The sequence below is a fragment of the Tenrec ecaudatus genome, chromosome 6 (genome assembly GCF_050624435.1).
Source record: "Tenrec ecaudatus isolate mTenEca1 chromosome 6, mTenEca1.hap1, whole genome shotgun sequence".
NCBI classification, from domain to species: Eukaryota; Metazoa; Chordata; class Mammalia; order Afrosoricida; family Tenrecidae; genus Tenrec; species Tenrec ecaudatus.
The window spans coordinates 11,957,038-11,978,812 of NC_134535.1; the positions used below are offsets into that span (position 1 = coordinate 11,957,038).

At 54.2% G+C, this 21,775-nt stretch overlaps 3 protein-coding genes across 5 annotated transcripts; 2 read left to right on the forward strand and 1 right to left on the reverse strand.

Moving 5' to 3' along the window:
- The first annotated feature begins 2,804 nt into the window (after positions 1–2,804).
- Positions 2,805–9,852, forward strand: PHETA2 (PH domain containing endocytic trafficking adaptor 2). Of its 3 annotated transcripts, none has more exons than XM_075553660.1 (3): positions 2,805–3,004; positions 7,127–7,196; positions 7,908–9,852. In XM_075553660.1, the coding sequence occupies exon 3, from the start codon at positions 7,948–7,950 to the stop codon at positions 8,728–8,730; it is 783 nt and encodes a 260-aa protein (XP_075409775.1). In that variant the 5' UTR covers positions 2,805–3,004; positions 7,127–7,196; positions 7,908–7,947; the 3' UTR covers positions 8,731–9,852. The 3 variants fall into 3 exon arrangements, with proteins under 3 accessions (XP_075409775.1, XP_075409777.1, XP_075409776.1); XM_075553662.1 differs by lacking the exon at positions 2,805–3,004 and adding an exon at positions 3,070–3,159; XM_075553661.1 differs by lacking the exon at positions 2,805–3,004 and adding an exon at positions 3,166–3,507.
- Positions 9,853–10,093: 241 nt separating this feature from the next.
- On the forward strand, positions 10,094–14,496 carry SMDT1 (single-pass membrane protein with aspartate rich tail 1). Its single transcript, XM_075553667.1, has 3 exons — positions 10,094–10,384; positions 12,710–12,851; positions 14,251–14,496. The coding sequence occupies exons 1-2, from the start codon at positions 10,199–10,201 to the stop codon at positions 12,845–12,847; spliced, it is 324 nt and encodes a 107-aa protein (XP_075409782.1). The 5' UTR covers positions 10,094–10,198; the 3' UTR covers positions 12,848–12,851; positions 14,251–14,496.
- A 955-nt stretch (positions 14,497–15,451) lies between these two features.
- NDUFA6 (NADH:ubiquinone oxidoreductase subunit A6) lies at positions 15,452–21,702 on the reverse strand. Its single transcript, XM_075553666.1, has 3 exons — positions 21,542–21,702; positions 16,329–16,444; positions 15,452–15,671 (listed from the first exon to the last, which is right to left on the reverse strand). Exons 1-3 carry the CDS (start codon positions 21,678–21,680, stop codon positions 15,540–15,542), a joined length of 387 nt encoding a protein of 128 aa, XP_075409781.1. The 5' UTR covers positions 21,681–21,702; the 3' UTR covers positions 15,452–15,539.
- Positions 21,703–21,775: the final 73 nt, after the last annotated feature.

Genomic DNA, 21,775 nt, shown 5'->3' on the forward strand with positions numbered 1-21,775 from the left:
AGACACCTGCCTTCTCAGAGCAGAGTCAGCCTTACTGATGTGATGATGCAGCCAAGCAGCAGGACTTTCATTTGCTGGCGTGGCATGATTCGAAATGTGTTAGACAGGGTTCTCTAGAGAGATAAAACCAGAATGCTGATAATTTTATATATCTATCTATATATAGATAGATAGATATATAGATAGATAACACAAGAAATGAACAGTTAAGTTATAAACAGATTGGTATATAACACAAGAAATGAACAGTTAAATTATAAAGCAGTACAAATGGCTCAGTGCTGAGGACTCATTCCCGTGGGAGAGTTGTGTGTGAGACACTAGCAGTCCTTCAAGTCTTGAGGGCCGTCAGGTAGTCCTCTGTAGGGAGAGAACTAGGCTATATCAGCACAGGCAGCAAACAGCAAGGCAGGTCACCAACTGTCAGCCAGGTCACCAACTGTCAGTCCCCAGCTCCAGAGATGTAAATTTCGTTTGTGTGGTCTTAAAGGGACCTCAACTTACAGCGACACAGTCCACGGGCTAGGTGTCCCACAGGTAGTGTGCCCTTTAAATTGAGGCACAGAACAAGCAAGGCAGCTGCACACTGGTCCGATGATTAAAGAGCGAGACAAGAAAGGCGAGGCTCACCGAGCCGCTTGCTTATCTCTCCGCCCTTCAATTAATCCCACTTGTGTTTATCGGCCAGGCTGGCACAATAAACTATCTTACAAAATGAGAAGAAATAGCGGCAAACATGCATTATTAATCAGAATGTGTCGTGGATGGCAACCTATATACAAGTGTGCTTAAGACAAGTGAATGATGGGTTGCCATACGATTTATAAGAGTTAAAAAAAAGATTTGTAAGAGCCCCCCCCCAATAAAATGATTAATAAAAAAAGTTACTACTAAAAAAATGAATCCGAATGTGGAATGTACATTTCAAAATCTATCCTGAAGCACAACATTGTCAATGCTAGGACAATATCCGTATAACACTTACAAGAAAGACCAATGAATATGATCGTGATTCAAATTTACGTGCCAACCACTAGGTAAAGAAATGGAGGTGTTTTTTTGGCCAACTTCTGCAGTCTATAATTGATCAAACATGCAATCTAGATATCTTGGTAATTGCTGGTAATTTGAATTTGCAATTGGAAACAAAGGAGTGGTAGGTGGAAAACAAGGCCTTGGTGATAAAAAATGGCGCCAGCAACCTCCTGTTAGAATTTTGCGAGAACGACAGTTTGTTCATTGCAAATACCTTTTTTTCAATATAAATGGCAAGTGTGCACAACGACCTTGCCTGATGGAATACCCAGAAGTCAAATCAACAACAGATGCAGAAAGAGATCATGAAACCTTGTGGAGATAGTTCTACTCTGTCACTCAGGGTAGCCATGAGAAACGGAGATGACAAAAGAGAAACTTTACTTCATCACACGGCTGATTGTGGAACACACCATCAGTTGTTCATATGCAAGTTCAGTCGAAAGCGGAAAAAAATGGAGGCAAGTCTGTGAGGGGGCCAAGCTATAACCTTGAGTGTATCCCACCCGAAGTTAGAGACCATCTCAAGAACAGACGTGTGGCATTGAACACTAATGACTAAAGACCCGGTGAGTGATGGAACCACATCGAACACATCATCTGTGAAGAACGCATCACAGATAGAAGACCAAACTGGATCTCCAAAGAGACTCTGAAACTTGTAGAATGCAGGGGATGGAATACGTGTCCTGACTGATCAGAGAGGGTAATGCCCAAATGACTGATCAGAGAGGGTGATGCCCAAATGGCCCCAGGCAGGTCCTGGCTTTGGCCAATGGGAGAGGGGCAGAGTGTTGCCGGGAGCCATGGGCGAGGAGGATTGAGAGAGGAGCGTGTGCAGTGCCTGGCTAAGCGGAAGGTGGGTGAAAAAGAGACTATGGATCGACACAGGGGCTGGAAGGTTGTTGCTAGCTGAGCCACACCCAGTCCTGGCCACCCTTGGGTTTCAGGTACCGGACAGTGTGTGGCTGCTACCCTTAAGGCTCTCAGCGGCTCTTTCCTCCGAAGGGGACAGCTTATTCCTTGTTCAGAGTCTGTTCTTAGTCTGGAAGCTCTGCTGAAACCCGTCCACTTTAGGTGACCGCGCTGGGTATTTGAAATACCAGCCACATAGCTTACACAGCAACACGCACGCCACCACAGTGTGACAGGCAAGTGGCAGAGTGGTTGGTGTAAAGACAAAACTGAGGAACAGGGAGGAAGACGGGCATAACTGACAGGACAAGGAGAGCAGAAGCAGAAATAGCTTTATTAGGTGGGGGAGCTCCCGGATGAGGGTCCCTGACCTAGACCAACAGGTCAGGGAAGTCTATCAACAGCTGGGGGCGAGGGATTTTAAAGAGGAATGTATGGCTGATTTTAAAGAGGAATGTATGGCAATTAGCGTATGGGGTGTGGAAACCGGGAGAATTGCTTGCCGACTCCTTGTGCCTTTCTTTGAACCAGGAACATCTGGTTTCACTGGTTATCTTATCTGGCACCGGCTGCTGCTGACCTTGGGGATGTTCAGGGACGCACATGCAGGGCCCGGACCTGCTTCAGCTTAGTCCAGACTGGGGCTGCCTCGTTCAGACCCGACCCAAACAGTTGGGCTCACGGGCTCACGCAGCAAGTGTGCCAGGATGGCCCACGACTGACTGGGCAGCGTTTTGTTCAGCAATGCGGGGCCTCGGCGACTCGCGCGCGTACTAAGGGCAGTCTGCACGGGAGCGGAGCGCCAGGTCTTTTCTTCCGCGGAGCTGCCGATGGAGGGCACCAACAGCCGCGTGCCAGCCACGCGGTAACCCGCAATACCCGAGCAGGCGTCCCGAGCGGGTGGAGGGGGCAGGTGGCCAAAGGAGAAGCTGACAAATCCCTGAAGCGGAAATCCGACCAGATCCCAACGAGGCAAGGAAGAAGCTGGGCAAGGGCTGCCCGGCGGGGCCGGCTGTCGGGCCGGGGCCGGGACGAGGGGCGCGGGCAGCCCGAGGTGGGTGCGGGCGCGTCCTGGGCGGGGAGAGGCGGGAGCGGTAACCCGAGCCGCGGGCGGGCGGGTCTCCGCGCTGGGCGGCCACGTTGGCGGCGCGGCCGAGCCTGCAGCGTCCTCGGCGGGGCCGCGGCCCACCCCGGGCGGGCGGCGCGGAGGTGAGAGCGGGCTCGCGGGGAGGCGGCCGGCGAAGGCGTGGCCCCGGGACGTGGCGGGCCAGCCGTGCCCCGCGGGCCGCGCAACCGAGGGCCCCGGCGGGCCGGGTGTCGCCGCGGGGGCCCTGCTGGACGGTCGCACGGGCCCCCCGCGCCGCTGCCCCTCCAACAAAGAATCCCGAAGGTCGCGGGGCTGGGGGTGCCGCCCGCTTCGCACCCTTCCCGGTCGGGACGGGGGTCCCTGGACAGAGGGAGCGTGGGGGGCAGTGAGAAACGGCAGCTCCGCGCGCCCTTGTCCCCTAAGTGAGGCCCTTCCTTCTGTGGGCCGACGCCGGGGTTCCCGTGCTCCAGGTGGGTGGTGTGCGTGTGTTACAGCCTCCATCCGTCCAGGGCTTTTTAGGGGGGTGGTGCTGGTCTTGGTGGGTGGTGTGCGTGTGTGTTCCAGCTACAGCCTCGGTCCAGATGGAAGCTCCTTGAGGGCGAGCCCCTTGCTGGTCCACAAGGGTCCTCAGGTTACACAAAAACCACCGCCCTGAGTCATTCGGAACCTTAGCGACCTACAGGCCAGGGCAGCCCTGCAAAACAGGGTCTTCCGGGCATCCTCGAGGGGCCCTGGAGGTGCAGAGGTTAAAGGGTCGGCTGCTGGCTAAACGGTCACACTGGAGCCCGTCAGCCTCTCCATGGGTGAAAGATGCGGCGGTCTGTGTCCCCTAAAGAGCCACAGGCTGGAAACCCTGTACGGCCAGCTTTAATAGACTCCGCAGCAACGTTTTTGTTTTGTTGTGTTTTTTAAAACGTTCTCCCTTGAGGGGGTGGTGGGTCCCAACCACTGACCCTTGGGCTTGCAACAGAGAGCTTAAGTCACAGTGCCACCAGACTCCTTGCCCCTCTGACGAGGTGATTTCAACGAGAGCGCACAGAGCCCACCAGTGCTGGCGGGAAAAGCAGAAAGCCGTATTGTTAGGCGCCCTGGCGTCAGTCCTAACAGTGACCTGTCACAACGAGGGAACAGAGAGTCCTTTGCTCCTCTCACAGTATCTCCTAGGTCCCAGCCCACCATTGCTGCGGCCATCGTGTTCACCCACCTCCTTGTGTGGCTTCCTCTTTTTCCATGGCTCTCCACTAAGCCGGGGACTGGTCCTTCGCATAGCGTATCCAAAGTCCAGGACACAGGTCTCGCCAATCCTCGCTTCCGTCTTCTTCTGATGTTTCCTTCCTTGTTCAATAATTTTCTGATTAGACCCTTTCAGTATTGCAACTTGAGGCCTGAACGATTTCTTCAGTTGGGCAGGGTGGGGTTTAGGTAGAGCCATTCAGTGTCTCTCGGTTTTTAAACCCTGGGTCTGTGTGCATTTCATGATAATGGACACCCTTTGACATATTCCGTTCAGCTCTTTTGCTTCACCGTTTCTTCCATTTTCAGTCTCTCCTGAAATCCATTTGGTCATGTCTTCTCGGTGGCCTTGAGCCTTCTTCATGCACAATAGCGTTGAGGCCATCCTACCACACGTCTGGTCTTCAGTCATTAGTGTTTATCCTTGGGATGGTCTCTAAAGAGAGGTGGGGTGCACTCAAGGCCCTACCATTCTCTTCAGCTTCCACTTGGAAATCGCCTACTGTAATTGCTGACCCGTTTCAAAGCAGGACTCCCGATGGAAAGATCTTGAGCTTTCCCACAGTCTCTTTCCACGGATGTAGTTGATTTGCCGCTACCTGGCGAGGTCCCACATGCTGACACCAAACCAAACTTATTGCCACAGAGCCCTTCCTACACATAGCGACCTATAGGGCAGAGTAGAGCTGCCCCTATGGATTTCTGCATCTTGTCTTTCTCCTCCCTGCACAAAGGCTGCTGGGTTTGGATCGCTAAGCCTGTCCGCCAGGCTCTGCCCATATGTGTCTATGCTGTTGAACCACTTCTAACCAGTTTATTCTAGTCTGAGCCCCTTGCTGAGTATTTGCTTTTGGAAATTTGCCTGGTGGAAACCCGGATAAACTGAATCGGTTGCCAAGGGATTTGTAGGATCCACCCAGTTAACATAAAACAAAACAAAAACCCTGGCCCTGGCTCGGGTTCTGACTCTGAGGCCCCACAGGGTTTCCAAGGCTGTAAATCTTTCCAGAAGCAGATTGCCACCTCTTTCTCGTGGGACAGGCCGGAGCGCTACAAGAGCTGCACTTTCAGTAGCCAACCGAATACTGAACCACTGTGCTGACCAGGGCTCCTGAGTCGGCTGCTGAGCTTGCGAAATTCTATTGTGTGATCTCTGGCGTTGTTTTTATTACCAATGCCATATTGTCTGCCTGCTGGCTCTTTGTCTGCGTTTCTCACATGGGCCGTCATCTGCGCATCTTGACTGTGTGCTTAGTCGATTTCAGGATGCAGAAGTTAGTGAGAACCTTTGATTCCTTCCCTTTTTGGCACTAGTAGTTGGTGCAAAAATCTGAACACGGGAAGCCCTGAGTGAGTTTGTTCCTAAATATGTCTTTATGTCAAAGTTGTACGTTAGTCGGAACCATTCAGTATAGTTTGCATCAGACATCAGTCGGTCAAATGTTGGTCTTCATGTATAGTAATAGTGCACAATTCTGTGTATCGATAGATATCATTAAGGAAAGATTTGGAAATACACCAAAACATCTTTAACATAATAATAGTCATGACAATATTTTTACGTGCATCATAGAGATTCAGTCATTTGTTACCACAAACCATTGTATGTACTTCAAATTCTAATATAATGACTTTTGAGGGCCGGTTGGAAACAACAGGTCATATATATCTTCATGTGTCTCATTTCATGCTTGACAGCTTCAGTTTTCCCAGGTTCATACTTTGCACGCTGAATCCTAGTTATTAACGGATGCTTGTAGCTGCTTCGCCCCATTCTAAGTTGACTCTACTTTGAGGAGGCAGCTCTTCATTAGTTGTTCTCCAAGTGCCTTCTAACCAGAGGGCTCACGGCTGGCGCTGTAGCAGACAATGTTCTGCTCTTCATCAGGTTTTCGCTGGCCAGGGCCCTTTCCTGGTCTTAGTTTGGAAGGCCTGCTGTAATCCGTCCACCATGAGTGGCCCTGCTGGTACTGGAAATCCACTGGTACAACTTCTCCCAGCGCCACACAAGCCACCACAGTATGACAGAGATGCTGGAAGCCCAAAGGGCACTTAACTCAGGGTTCTGACCTAGCTTTAGTGGGTTTAGAACATAGTAAGTAAGAACATAGTAAACTTATATGGCCTACCACCCCCTTTTCAGGGAAAAATATATATATATATCGGCATCCTGCCCTGGCAATGAGAATATTTTATACTCTATAGCCCATAATCCAGGATAAAGTGCTTCTATAGTCCCCCTGGCCCACCCACTTATCGCCCCAGCATCCCTAGAGGGCAGTGTCAGAAACACTGGTGTAGACAATGGGGTCAGGTGCCTGGCCTACGGAGTTCTGGTAGCATCATGGTCACGCTTGGCTGCTAGCTGAAAGGTAAAGTGATCCCACCAAAGACCTGGTGGTCGGCTCTGATGCAGATCACAGACTAAGGAGACCCTTTAGGGGGCTTTTCTTTTGAGTAAGAGTAGAGTCCATGGAGTCCTGGTGGCATAGTGGTTATGCATTGGGCTTCGACCCGCAGGGTGGGCAGTTCAAATCCACCAGCATCTCCACAGGAGAACGATTGGGCTTCTTACTCCCATAAACAGTTACAATCTCAGAAACCCACACGGGGTGCCTTGCATTGATTCCGTGGCAGTGAGTTTGGTCTGAGAGATTCCAGAGTTGGCATCAACCCAGTGGCTATTAGTACACCCCACAGCGCTCAACAAAAACCAGGGCCTGGTCTGAAAGGCATAGGGGGATGGGGTCAGGGAAGGCTTCATGGAGGAGGTGGTAATTTCACGGGGCCCCAAAGGATATGCAGGAGTTCCTCTTCTTCAGGATGGGCTGACTGGGTGTGAGAATTCTTTTGCAGGCTCCCTGGGAACCCGGTGGCCAAAGGGCTCAGCGGTGTGGCAAGAGACCTCCGTCAGTGGATTCTGGTGGTAAGTGGGTTCACAGCCATGGCCTTCCCTGGAAGGTGGGAGGAAACCTGGAGACCAGGCTGGACTTCTCATGGATTGTGTGATCTTGGGCAGTTCACAGTCACTGCTCCGAGGGCTGCAGCATTGCCTGCGCACTGGGGATGGTTGGACTAGGGGCCATTTCTGATCTGATGAGGAACTGACATTCCGTGGTTGAGGCTGGCCCCATTCAGCCAGGCCCTGTGGGACCCACACGTGTTTACAGGGGCTCCCCATCCAAGCCAAGAACAAGGCTGGTCTGCTCCCCTCGACCTGCCCGGTCGTGAAGGCTGCAGAGTCTTCCTAAAGGATGGCAGTGTCACCCACAATTGAGAGACCAGTAGGGGCCCCCGGGGCTTCAGAAACCCTTGGGGTTGGTTTGGCCGAGGGGCCCTCAGCCTCGGGGTTGGTTTAAACAGTCGTTTTGTGAGTTTGGGGTTCCTGTCAGCCTAGCAGGGACCCGTTCTTTGCATCTTCAAAAGCCTGGCCACACCTCCCCGTCAGGCACAAGCACATGATTCCTTGGTCTGCATCCTCTATGTCTAGTGTTTCTGCCTGACTCCCCCAGTGCCCCCCCCCCACACTGACCCTTGGTGAGAGAAGGCAGGCAGGAGGGACCCACCCATGTCACAGAGGAGCACACTGAGCCCCATCTCGGAGGTCTTCTCCAGACTAGCCTGCTTTTCCCCCCAGGGCCGCTGCCCACAGCTCTCCAGGGACCCCAGCAGGAGCCATGAAGCTGAATGAGAGGAGCGTGGCCCACTATGCAACGAGCGACTCCCCTGCGGACCACACAGGTTTCCTGCGCCTGTGGGGGGGCCCGGGGACCCCCCCCACCGCTGGTGGTGCTGGCCGAAGATGCTGGTTTGTCCTCAAGGGCAACCTGCTGTTCTCCTTTGAGAGTCGTGAAGGCCGGGCGCCGCTCAGCCTGGTGGTGCTAGAGGGCTGCACGGTGGAGCTGGCTGAGGCCCCGGTGCCTGAAGAGTTTGCCTTCGCTATCCGCTTCGACGCCCCAGGAGTGCGGCCCTACCTGCTGGCCGCGGATGGGCCAGCCGCCCAGGAGGCCTGGGTGAAGGTGCTGTCTCGGGCCAGTTTCAGCTACATGCGCCTGGTGGTACGTGAGCTGGAGGGGCAGTTGCGTGATGCCCGCCAGAGCCTGGCCCTGCACCACCGGTCACCCTGGAAGGCCCCTGCAGCCGGCCGTTCTAAGTCTCAGGCTCCTGAGCACAGTTCTCCTCGCTTAGAGAACGGCCACTCCCCCTCCAAGGACTGCAGCCCTGGGGGCTCTGTTGAGGGAAGGGGCAGCAGGCTATCAGGGAGGGCCTCCGCTGAGTGGGAGTTGCCAGGCCCTGCTAGCCTCATCTTAGGCAGGGGACATAGCCCCGTGTCCCCTGAGACCTCCTGCTTCTCCACACTGCATGACTGGTATGGCCAGGAGATCCTGGAGCTGCGACGGGGGTGGCTGCAGAGGGCCCAGAGGAGCCGGCCAGTGCGTGAAAACAAGGACAGACCCTGAGCCTGGATTCCAGCCCTGTCCTGCTGGTCGGGACACTTGGGCTGTCCCGAGGAGAATGGTTACTCTTTCTCAAGGTTGCTTTAGGAGGGATCGCGCTCCTCCCTTTACTATAGGGCATCTCCAGGTTTTAGATCCACACTCGTATCAGGAGGGGATTTAGGAATCACTGCTTCCAGCTCCTTTGTGCCCTGAGACCCAGAGAGGGAAGCTCCCCCTCCACCCCCCATTCCCTCTTTTAAGATTAATGGCGGGGAAGAAACGAGATGTTATGTTACGTGACCCCGGGCCACCCCACCATGCTCATGTGGAGTCTCTTGTGCCTGTAACTACCTGCACAAGGCTCATATGTCCCTTCCAGGGCCCTGCTCACCTGAGAAGGGCAGGAAGATCAGGTCTGGACCACCCAGTCTGCTGTCTTCCTTTGGAGGGAGAGGGCCTTCAGCCAACTGGGGAATTATTCTGCTTAGGGCCTCCACCCCTCTCCCTCTGACTGCACTGTCAGCAGAAGGTTCTGGACCTTGACCCTGCGGGGTTGGTAGTTTTGATGTCAGCAGTAAGCCTGCTGTCTCAGCCTTGGGCTGCTGGAGGTGGGACTGCCCAGGGTGGAGTCAGGAGGAGAGGTGTGAGGCAGTGTGACTTATGGGGGAAAGCCACTTGTTATTTGGTTCTCTGTCGGGGACACCCAGGAGTGTGGCTACAGGACTACTCCTTCCTGGGACCCCAAGGGGGCGTTCCTGCTTCTTAAACCACCTGGGAAGTCTTCACAGCCTTCTTGTCTTCCAGGGTTTACCAGCCAAGACTCCTCAGCCACTGATGCCCTGTGGGGTGGGCACGGTGCAGCTGGCTGAGCCTGGTCACACCACCCTCCTCAATCACAACCCACCCCTTCCCAGGCTCTCCCCAACTGGTGGCCCTAGGCAGCCTGACCTTGACTCGAATTGGGCTAGAGGCTGAAGCTTTGCAGGAATTCCTAGACCCTATACCGATTCCTCAGGAGGGGCCCGCCTTCCTAGCTGGACCAGGAATCTTACAGCCCGCTGCACTCAATTTTATACACAGACGTCACCGGCCTTTATTATCTTTGCTATTGTTAATAAAGATTTTTTGTTTTGTGTTTTTTCATCATCATTTCAGTCCCTTAAGTTTACTTCCATCCTCTGTAGAGGTCCCTGCGTGATTCACCCGCACGGGAACCAGGCCAGTTTGAAACCCTAGGAATCTACAGGGAGGAGCGCGCGTGGGCGGCCCCGCCCACCAGAACCCGGACGGGGCGGGGCCAGCGGCGCCCTCCTCGTGACGTCAACGCGTCGGCGGAGCCAGCTCCGCCGCAATGGGAACTCTCCCCATTACGAAAGTGGGAAGCCTGGGAGACGCCGCTGCTTTCAAGCTCTCGCGAGACTTGGGGGCGCCGTCCTTGCCGGGGCCGGTCGGTGGGGTCCGGTAGCCGGGTGAGGGGCGGAGCTGGGCGATGGCGTCCGGGGCGGCTCGCTGGCTGGCTTGGGCCACCGCCCGATCGGGAGCTTCCCGGAGCGGGCCGAGCTTGAAGAAAGGTGGCGATGTCGCCGCCGTACGAGTCAGCTCAGGTCGGAGCCTGGTACCGTCGAGGTCAGTCATCGTTACCCGCAGCGGCGCCATTTTGCCCAAACCGGTGAAAGTGAGTGTCAGCCTTCAGGGGGGGCGGTGGGGCGCGGGTCGTCGGTGATCGATAGGAGCAAAGGCCAATCATAGGATAACTTTAAACTGAAAGGCGGTGCATAGCCTTTGACACCTGAGAGGAGACATGTGCGAATCCTGTTTTGGGCTAGGGGGTTGGAAACCAAAAATGGGGAGCCACAGTTGAGAAACGCGACGTTTTGCCCTAACTGATGTGAGGCCTGGTGGCGTAGTGGTTACGCACTGGGCTGCTGACCCCAGGGCCAGCAGTTCAAAACCACCAGCTGCTCTGCGGGAGAAGGACTGGGCTACATTTCTACCTTGTCCTCGTGGGTCACTGTCAGTAGGCATCGATTCCCTAGTAAGGCATGTGATGGCCTGTACCATTGGCTTGAGGACACAAGTCTTGTGACGTCCCTGCCCTGTCTCAGCTGATGAACTAAATCATGGGTTGTGAATGGCCTTTCTAGATTAAGGGTGCATGAGGCAGGCTTTATGGGTTTTGGCCCACAGACGTGCAGAGGCTCATAGCAAAGTGTGACCCTCCTTTTTCAGTGGAGATTGGCGGGGGGGGGGGGGGGGGGGGGCTATTTGCTGAATCAGGTGCACTACTGAATTCAGTCACCGGCCATCAGCACCTATTCCACCCCTTGGTGTTTCTATGGAGACAGCCCTTTCGCTCTGGGCCTTGAAAATCAACAACACATTGTTAACAAGCTAGCCAGGCATGGACAACTCCCTGCACGGAGGTTTTATAGCAAGATAGGGCTCTGTTGGGGAAGTAGCTGCCTACACAAAGGCTCAGCTGATGTGTGTGTGGAGTGTGTTTGTGTTATGAATGTGTCTGCATGGGAAAATGCCAGGTGCTGGGTCCATTGTCTGGACACTCACTCCTCGGGGCGTTTTAGTGTAAAGATGTTCAAACACACCTGCTCGGAAATTTGACTTATTTTTTTAAAAAAAGAATGATTTTGCTGTGCTTTAAGTGGAAGTTTACACCACAAGTTCATTTCTTTTCCCCTTCAACAGTTGATAGGCACTTTGCCCTCCTGCCCTGCCCTTTTTCTTATGCCCCCCACCCCACTTCTCCCTTTCTGGCTCTCCAGCTTCCATGTGCATCTCTGCCCTCTTTGTCTTTGAGCACCAGCTGCCTGTGTGGTCTCGTGTAGCTGATGCTCTAAGGCAGTGCTTCTCACCTTCCTCAGGCCACGACCCTGTAACAGTTCCTCAGGTGGTGGTGACTCCGAACCAGAACATTATTTTCGTTGCTACTTCATGACTGTCATTTTGCTGTTATCAATTAGGCCATCCTGTGAAAAGGTTGTTGGACCGCCAAAGGGGTCTCCATCCACAGGTTGAGAACCACCTTTGTAAGGAATAAGTTTTGGTGGGTGTTGACTGTTGACTTTAGAGGCCAGTCTCTCGATGTAGCTGAAAGGTGACTTCGGGGGGGTGGCTTCAGTTCCAGGTTAAAAGGGTCTCTCGGGCTTTCTCTAGTCTGTCAGCCTAGTGGGTGGTCATGTTTATGAATTTGAGTTTTTGCTTCACATTTTTCTCCCATTCTCATGGGGACTTTCGGTTGTGTGTGTGGTCAGTGCTGTTGTTGGTGGCGATTGGTCCCCACCGGGCTCCCAATTGATCAGAATTGGATTTCTCAGGCCCCAGGGAAGCAGTCACTTCTGGAGTTGTATAAACTTCTCTTTACGTTTACACGTGAAGGTCTTCGAAAAGTTGCAGGGCAAATTCCATTATTGTTTCATTCTACTCTTCCACGAACTTCTTGAAACCTCCTCGTGTTTCCTGGAAACCCAGTGGCCCAAGTCTTCCAGCCCTGGTAGCGCTTTCTCTTCACTCATGTGTCTGTAGGGAGCTGCAATTACCAGCCTGTGCCCTGAGCTTTAGATGTCTAGAGTGCCTTACAGGGGCCCTGGTAGAACTTAGGATTAGCATTGGGCTGCCAACCACATGGTTGGCAGTTCAAACCCACCAACTGCTCCATGGCAGAAAGAGGGGTTTGCTCCTCTAAGGCTTTATGGTCTCAGAAGCCTCACATAAGGTGGCTGTGAGTTGGAAATGACTAGATGGCAGAGGTTTGGTTTTAGAATACTTTGTTAAAAAGAACAAATGCTTTGTACTTCGATGCCATGGTGGCGATAAAACCCATCCCCTGAGCTTTCTTCTCATCATTTTTCTTCTCTCAATTGGGCCAAGGACATTAAAGTGAGGTTGCTTGTGACGGGCCTAGGTCCACGGGAAGCAGTGCCCAGGGGGTCTGGCCTCCAGTTCGGTGGGTCTGGAGCTCACGGTGCCCTGTGGTCCCCCGCAGATGTCCTTCGGCCTGCTCCGGGTGGTCTCCATCGTGATCCCCTTCCTCTATGTCGGGACACTCATCAGCAAGAACTTTGCGGCCCTGCTTGAAGAGCATGACATTTTTGTCCCAGAGGACGACGATGATGATGACTAAACAGGTAGACGCTGCTGCTCCCCTGATGGACCAGGAGCAGGAAGTGGGTGGGGCATCGGGCCTGTGATGTAGCTCAGCCTGGTGGGGCATCGGCCCTCTGACACAGTTCAGCCTGGTGGCAGCATGCGGACCGTGGATGAGCTCAGACTGTTGGTGGACTGACCCACTTGGTGGCGGGAGTTTTATTTTGCCTTTCTCTATGCGGAGACAAGGACTGATCCTATTGTCTTTCCGAATCTTGCGGGTTTCTCCTAACTAGGAAGGGCTCCCAGCCAGCTTTTTCAATTGCCCTGGGTAATATCCTTACTTTCAGCCCACACATTGCCTTGGCAGTGGAGTGCCCCCCTACCCCATACACACACAACACCAACAGCGTCGTTTCAGATTGACAAACTCCCAGTCCTTGCCTGTGGCAACTCCTTTCCAAGCCCTGCATCAAAGCAGAGCAGCCTGGCCATGGGCTCCAGCCTGGGCCCTGGCAGCTCAGTGCCTCTGCCACCTGGCTTTCCTGAGCAGACTTCCTGGGCTCTTAGTATGTACAGTAGGGCTGCTGCCACCAGGCCGACCTCAGAACCATTTGGTTCAAAACCACCTCGATGAAGCGGTGCAATATAGTGGATCCCACTCATGGTTCAGTTTCCAGTGCGTATAAATTGTGTACACTGTATTGTAGTATGTAAGAGCCTTATTAAAAAAGCTTGAGAATGCCCACAACGTGACAGTGACAGACGTGAATGGACACTATGTCCACCAGTAGATTGGCTTCCTGTAAGGCGGCCACAAACCTTCAGAGTTTGTCAAAACAGCAGTCGTCTGTGAAGTGCAGTAAAAGCAGGTCTGTGGTTGAAAAGGACACCCCGATGTTAGAGCCTGCCATGCAAGGCTTTCTGTACCTTGGCCACACCTGGGACGGTGTGTTTCCAACCGCTGCCAGTCCCCAGCACTCCTTTCTTGAATCACCCACTCCCTTGCTTGGCACTCGCATTGGTGCGTCATTCCCCCATGGAGAAGGCTCGTTCCCACTGCTGGCTTAATCCCACCTTTCTCCGAGGCCCAACTGTACTGCTCCTGGTGGATGAAGTCTCTCCTCATGCTGGCCTCCGAGGGCGACTGCCCTTCCTGACCGGCACGTTTCGGACACTTGTTATTATACGCTTTATCTCTCTCTCTCTCACTCACTCCAAAGTGCTACTAGCCCGAGCTTCCTGCAGTCAGGGGACATTCGTATGTGCCGTGGGAACCCAAGCTCTGCCTCTCCGGTGAATGCTCCGTGTGTGACTGCATAAATCCTCACACCTCCTCAGACCGCTGCTCTCCCGCTGCATTTGGGGGAAGCCCCTGGGAGTCCTGTCGGTAGTGGGGTGCAGAGCTGCCCAGCTGACAGCTGCTTTCCTTTCTTACAGGGCACGGAAGACGTGCAGAGGAGAAAATGCTCACTCAAGTGATGGGCTTACGGCCTCTCCTCCTTCCCACAGCGGAAGGGCCAGGGAAGCCCTCTGATCCCTGAAGCTCCCTGCACGGCTCTGACCATCACCCAGGACCCTGGGCTTGGGCTGTTCCCTGCAGAGTGAGTCCACTGTGCCTTGGGGCACAAGCACCTCGGTTGTGAACAAACAGAATAAATGCCAGTCTGGGTGATGGAACGACAACCATGGGAGTCTTTCATGGCTGCCACTTTCTGGCCTGCCCAGGTGTCCGCTGAACACATGGGCTACTGCTGTGCTGCCAGGTCGCTTGAGCCTCTGGGCTGGGCCCACCAACGCACTTATGGGGCTGGGACCTATATCCAAAGCCCAGCCAAGACTGCCCCTTTTCCTTCAGTGACGCTGGCTGCCAGCCATCTGGACGACTTAAGAAATGTCATTCTTAAAAGGAGAATTTCAGAACTTGGGTTCTTGGGATAGAAGACAGTCTAAGGAGTGGTTCGTGCTGAGAAGGTGGGGACCCAGGTGGTCGCACCTCTAGGTCTTAACCCCTTATTCAGCATTGCTCCAGGGAAGGACCAGAGAAGACTTGTCCAAAGCAAAGCAGTCATTGCTTTAGCCTGGGTCACCATTTCCTCTCCTGTCACAACCCGGAGTGTCATAAAGCCGGGAGGACTGCCTCTGTTCTCATGGGCCCCAACAGCTGTGTCCCTAGCAGGGTGCCACCTTGAGCGGGAATTAATCGCGTCTCAAGGCCGGGTGCTTGTTGGACGAAGGGCCAGGCCCCTGGGTGGCCATTTTCCGCAGAGACCAGCTTGCCAGCTGGGCTCTGTGCCTATTGGTGCTGCCCTGATCCCTCTCTGACAGCAAGGACTGGCTCATTTGGTATCGCCGGTGCCCTGACACCAAGCTGTCCGATCCTAGAGGCCGTAGAAGCCCTAGCTCAATCAGCCAAGGCATCCAGCCTCACGCCGGATCACAGTTTCCGAGCAGATGGCCTCATCCTTTCCTGTTTACTGACACCCAGGGGCTCTGAGACAGAGCGTCCAATCTTACTCACAGGAAACCCCACACTTCAGGAAGAGGGAGAGAACAGGTGGTGTGTACACCGAGACCCCACTTGTTGAGGCGCGAAGTGAGAGACGCGCTGCAGAAACACAGCTTCCCGTGGGCTCACCAGTAGAACGGAGTTCAGGAAGTGACCACCCCAGACTGAGTTTATTTGCATTCTGACACAGTAATATCACGTCACCTTCCACTGGGTGCCCTCACGGGTCGTGGCCAACATAGAACTTGGACAAGAAATCCTTCGGCCGCGGTGCTTCTGTTTCATGGAAGAAGCGCATCACGTGCGTCCGCTGCTTCCACACTTTGATCGTCTCCTCCAGCTCCATCTTGCCCTGCACAGGGAAGGGGGGGGGAGGGCTGGGGGCAAAGTGGGAGGGATCCAGCCCTTGGGCTGGGGCCCTGTTCTTGGTTTCCCACCGGCCAGACAACAGCTATTGTATCAGGAAAAGGAGGTGACTGGCCTGCAGGGACTCTGAGGCTCACACAGATCATGCACCCGGGGCTAACTGGTCCCCCAGAGAAGATGCTTCCCGGGCAGCAGCCCTTCCTGTAGAACTGCCTGGTGGCCTGAAGTTGTGCTCACTCTTTCTCCCCTTCCTCCTCATGGGGCTCACTGAGGGTCCTGCGGAAGCTAAGGAGGCTGGCCGGAGAGAGCCTCAGGCCCAGTTTTTGCCCCATTTGCACAGGGCTGACTGACCACCAGCCTGCCTGCCTCTCCCAGTGGAAAGCTGGCTATCAGATGAAGCAGCACCCCCCGGGATGAGACCCTACAGGGGTGTGGGCACTTTGCTCCCTTTTTGGTCATAAAACACAGGTGGGGGGCTTTCCCCTCAACACCCTTGCAGTTGCTATAACTAGGCGGCGGCCCCTGAGGCTGAGCGCTGTTCTCAAACCCTGAGCCCGCACTCGCTTCTTTGTAAACATGGAGACAAAATGTCCATCTGGGGAGACCCAGGGCAAGTTGGGTGCATGAAAGGGTGGCCAGGTACCTTAATGACCAGAAGATCCACCACCCTGGGGTCCGTGACATGGGCGTTCTTCATGAACATTTCTCGGACTTTGTCCCGTCCACACTTCACCGTGATGTCCAGCTGGAAAAGGTGCACTAGGAGGACATGATTCAGGGTAGAACCAGCGCGTCAACAGTGATTTGGAAAAGCTGCAGTGGAAGTTCACGGAAGCCGTGCAAGCTGCCGCTTCCTTCCACTTACTAGACATCAGCCTTTCCCTGCTCTGGGGGCTCAAGAGGTCGAGGTGACCAGCTGCTGCTGCTCCACCCTCCCCGCCCCCAGCAGCTTCCATTCCATTCCCTGTGAGGGCAAGGTGTGGGGCTGCAGGCAGCAGCCAGTACAATGCAAGAGTTCCCATCATGGGGGTGGCGTCAATGCCAGCTGACCGGCCCTCTGAGGGGTGTGACTGCATAGGGTCTGCAGGAGGGGAAGGGGAGAGAGGTTTACGAGGTTTGCTCCTGCTCATTATCGAATGGAGGGGCAGCAGTTGGGACCGAGGACGGAGAAGCCTGAGGGGCAGCAATCCAGACACATGGGCAGATTCAGTAGCTTCGACGTCATGATTGTCCTTCTGTGCATGCTGCTCCCCTCTGAGGCACAGTCGGCCTCCCCACGGGGTTGACTGGTGACAACCATGGTGGGGCAGGGCCTGGTATATGGAGGGGACTGTGGGGAGGGGCGAGGAGCTGGGGGCAGCTCGGGAGACGGCGAGGTCAGAGTGGGCATCCTGACCGCAGTGCTGCGCCTCTTCCTATGATCTCAAACCAGCTCAGGAAACCAGGAGGGCCATTTGGTGACTGAGGTAGTCGAGCATAACATCTGAATGTTTAGTTACATTCACAACTTGGGGACAGTGATGGGAAAATAAAACAGCCCTGAAGAAAAGACCTGAGCCACAATGCACAGAGAACCACGCCTGACCCACTCAGGACATTGCTAAGGGCAGAAAGAGAGGAGAACTGGGGCCCCAATTTTATGGCTAGGTGTCTGCCGTGAGCACAGAGGCTCCCTCGGGGTCGATGTAACTCGGGGTCGCTCCAGGGAGGACGTCCTACACTGCACCTTCCCCCTGACGTGGCTTTGCTAGCTGCCCATCGACGGTGGCATTCTATAGAGGAAAGTGCTTTAAGCCCTACAGACTGGCAAACACACAGCGCTTTCCCGTCAGAGAAGAGACTATTCAACATCCTTGTTAGAATATTAGGGAGTTTAGAAAAAAGCCCCTAGCGCCCCCCCCCCCCCCGCCAATAAAGAGAGAAAAACAAATGGGCAAGCAAACCTGGAACCTAGAATTGAGAATTCCTCCTACTGGGGCCAGTGAGCCTAGAACATATGACAGTGGCTTGTCTGAATCCTACAGAAGGACCCTGGCAACCGGGGCCCTAGAGCCAGTCTGTGTTGAACGTATCATAGTGCTCCTTTATGAACAGGGATGTGGAAGGAGAAACTGTCCCTGCGAGCAGTACTCAGCTGGTCTGCATTTTAAATGCACGGCTCAAGCCAACTTATGGGAGTTCTTGGCGGTTCCTGCAGCCGACCGACCGGCCGGCCACATCCACTACCATCAAGTCAACTCCCACTCATGGCAACCCCTTTAGACAGCAGAGCTGCCCGCATGGGCTTCCAGGTTCAATCTTAATGGGAGCAGAGAGCCTCATCTTTCTCCCGTGGCTTCACGCTGCTGCCACTGTGGTCAGCTGATCAATGTGAAACCCACGCTGCCATCAGTGTCTCCCAAGTCCTCTCGCTCTCAGAGCTTCCAAGGGAAACGCTCACTCGCACACGTAGCACCGCAACCCTCTGGGTTACCTGTTCTTTTTCTATGAATATTCTGGGAGCACTAACCTGTTAGTAAATCTTAAACACCATGACAAAATGAAAAGTAACCATAAGTCCTCTGGGTACCACCGATGATGGATATCTCCGAGGAACACGATGGCTTCAGACAAGCTGGACATTTGTACTTACAAGAATGGTCCCAAGTTATAACCGATCCAAAATGAATGAACCACAAAAATCACTGAAATTATTTGGTGCCAATTACCTACCCTTATCTAGGGAGACCCTACACCTATGTCCCAGGTACCTCCTCCTAGTAAAGTCCCTGAACAAGTGCCCCCGTACCAAGGAGAATGAAGGTGGGAGGACAGCAGGATCCACCTGGGCTCTGGCCTGTAGAATCACTCACTGGTTTACACCATGGGGTTCCCGGCTGACTTTGACTGCATGCATACTAGGCTGGTACAGAAAAGGCAAACACGGCCCTGCACCAGGCGGAACTCCTCAGATTCGGGGGTTCTGATACACGTGCAGTTCTAGAACCAGGGTGCACAGCTTTTTGCTCTAGTTCCTTTAACAATCCCGGCAGGCCCCGGGCGATTCCTCAAAGGAAGACCATGTGGTGCAATGGAAAGGGCCTGGGCTCGGAGCCCGGACAAGCAGGGCTCAGTCTCCAGAGCGCGCACCCTTGTCTGGGGCACAACCCCCTCAGCCTGTTCTTTCCTCAGCTGAACAACAACAAAACCCAGGAGAAAGTGCCCCCTGACCCACTCCTATACGGGGCCATGGGGCTGACCAAGTGCCAGTCTTTGCAGATGATCCTGCCTGAATGAGCTCTGTGTAAACTGCCGGACCTTCTCCACTCATCAGTGACACTGTGGGCAGACTGCTCAGCTTCTCTGTCCCTCCTTCTGAATCATCCACAGGACACTTCCATGCAAGGCCCGCTAACATCATGTGTGGCCTATTACACAAGAGGTGCGCAATGACATGGACATTAAACGACCGAATAGAAAGTCAACAAACGAACAGGAATAATCTGTTAATCTGTGAGCGGCAAGCAGCACATGACATTTTCTTCAAAGGAGGAATCTTAGCAAAGAGGTCTCCCTGCAGAGACCAAGGGGTGACCGGTTGGGGAGGGCTCATGGGGTTGGGAGAAACAGTCGGGGTCTGCTATCTGGTTCTTCCACCGACCAGCACTGTGACCCGCGGCCATTTAGTGTGCCTCTGTGTCCTCATGTGTAATAAGGAAACCTCTAACACGCACCCTAAAAGAGAGCAACATGAGCGTTAGGATACTCTGCTGTCAATTGCCATCCAAACTCTCGATGCCCTTTAAGCAATGCTGGAGCCCCAATGAAGGAAAGAGTGTCTGGGCACTGGACAGGCTACAAATCACCAACCCCTCACCTCCAGGCGGTGCAGCCCCTGGGGCCCTTCTGCTGTGCCCTCTGGGCTCCCATAAGCCCTGCCTTCTCCCTGTCAGGCTGGGGCCAATCTTCCCAAACAGTACTTAAGGGAAGGTCTGGCAGTAAATGAGGGGGTGGCCCCGAAACAGCTGGGCACTATGGGTTTCCTGGCACTATGGGTTTCCTGAGTGAGGTTGGGCAAATGCCCCTTCCTGAATCTGGACCCTCTGTTACCCCTGAAACATAGAAGTGCCCCAGGTACTCAGAGAAAGTCTTCTCTGAACATCTGAACATGAATGCACCCCTCCACTTTCCACCCCTTCTGACCGTCACCCTCCACATCTATTGTTGAACTTCAGTCCCGGCCAGCAGGTCACTCAAGGTGCCCCCCCTTAATCTTTGTAGGGTGAAGGAAGTTCCCATCATCAGCAACCTGACAAGAACTACTTGCGGACAGGAGTGCAGAAAGAAAAAGAATGTTTGGAAATAGATTGTGGCAGCAACTGCACAGTACTGCTTGCCGTGATTGAACTATGGAAGGATCGATGTCGTAACTCCCAATTAATAAAACGTACAAATTTTTAAACTCCCTTCAGGACAAGGACTCTGTGGGACAGACATAGTCCACACTGGCCCACTCCTGCCCCAAATACATCACTTGGGGTTTTGCCAGAGCAGCCTGATGTCTATGCGCTAAACACCCAGCCCCGTTCCAAGCACTTCCGAGCAGGAACCTACTGAATACGGTTGCATTGGGAAGGAGATTAGAAGGCACAGAGAGATGAAGGAACTTGCTGGAGGTCACACAGCCAGTCAAGGGCAGGGCCCTGAAGGAGGACCTGGGCCCTAACCTCCACATTCTATGCCTCACAGTAGCGGTGAAGGGCCAGTTTAAAGATCTTGAAAAGCAGTAACAATAGACTGACACTCCCTGACACCTGTGCAGGGAGCAGTAGGTACACTGGGCAGCACTGAAGGGACACAGGACAAGAAGGCAGCTGTCTCTGCATTTGGGAAGCTGACTACCAAACCTTTGGCCAGCTGACATCTAAGTGAAGGCTGGGGTGCTGGAGCAAAGGGGGCAGGCCAAGGGAATTTCACAGGAAGGAGAAGCAGCAGAGCAAGTGACAAGGTTGACAAGGTCCCACAGACTATCCAGGAAGGACCAAAGCCGGGGACACTCACTAGGTGGCACAATGTTATGTGCTTGGCTGCTAAGTCAGTGGTTTCCAAGCGACCAGCTGCTGGGGGTTGGCACCTTGTGGCAGTCTGCTTCCACACATCCTGGGAAATTCTCTCTATGGGGCATTTCTACAGGAAGGCTGGGGATCTGGAATGCACTGAACAAAAGACAAGGGGGGGTTGGGGAGGTGAGAGTGGGACCAGGGGAGGTCGCCTGGCCTGGAAGACTGGAAAAAGGTCGGAGGACTTATTGAATGACCTGAGAAGGCATTCTCCCTTCTGCAGTTCAGTCTCTTTTCCTTAAGTGGTGAGGGAGCTCAATGCCTACAGCCACTGCGGAGCGTCTGCAATGTTTCCTGAGCTTTTCAGGTTCTCTTGGGAGAAGCCGGGGCTTTCAATTCCAGAAAAAGAATTCGTCTCAGAAACCCACAGGGGCAGTTCTACTCTGTCGTATGAGGTCGCTGTGAGTCGGCAACGACTCGGTGGCAGTGAGTGAGAGTTGGTTTTGTGCTCCAAAGCCACCAGGGCCGAGGTCGGACCATTGGCCGCGACTCCCTTGAGGACCCCACGCGTCTCACCGATCCTCTTAGCGGGACTAACGCTGACAGGTCGTGCCCCTCCTCCCAGGGTTCCTTTGAGCTCCGGGGGCCACGAGAGGCCAAAGCGCCGTCGGATGCTGGGCACCGGCTGGCTGACCGCGGCGTAAACGCAAGCCGAGGCCACCTTGAGGTTGGGCGACCCGACTCCACCCAGAACCAATCGGAGGCCGGCGACCTTGAACATTGCCTCTGAGGGCCCGCGCGCGCCGCTGCCTCTCACCAGTGTTTGGCACCTCCCGATACCAGGCACGGTAGAGCTCGCGCACCCTCCGTCTGGCCTCGTTCATGTCTCGGCTGAAGATGGGCTTCACGGACGCGCCGGCCGCCGCAGCGACCCGGCCTACGCTGCTGGCCGCCATCTTGCTAAAAAACCACTTCCTTCACTCCGCCCCTCTTCGACTCGGAGCGCGTCCCCAGGCCAATAATCTTTTCTCATTGGTTCAGGTTGATGGTA

Bases quoted from the DNA above. Each gene is read 5' to 3' on its own strand.
- PHETA2 (XM_075553660.1), top strand. From the start codon at position 7,948: ATGAAGCTGAATGAGAGGAGCGTGGCCCACTATGCAACGAGCGACTCC.
- SMDT1 (XM_075553667.1), top strand. From the start codon at position 10,199: ATGGCGTCCGGGGCGGCTCGCTGGCTGGCTTGGGCCACCGCCCGATCG. The intron at 10,385-12,709 runs GTGAGTGTCAGC...GGTCCCCCGCAG, and splicing joins TTTTGCCCAAACCGGTGAAA to ATGTCCTTCGGCCTGCTCCG.
- NDUFA6 (XM_075553666.1), bottom strand. From the start codon at position 21,680: ATGGCGGCCAGCAGCGTAGGCCGGGTCGCTGCGGCGGCCGGCGCGTCC. The intron at 16,445-21,541 runs GTGAGAGGCAGC...ATGTCCTCCTAG, and splicing joins TCGGGAGGTGCCAAACACTG to TGCACCTTTTCCAGCTGGAC. The intron at 15,672-16,328 runs GTACCTGGCCAC...TTCCCTGTGCAG, and splicing joins TGGATCTTCTGGTCATTAAG to GGCAAGATGGAGCTGGAGGA.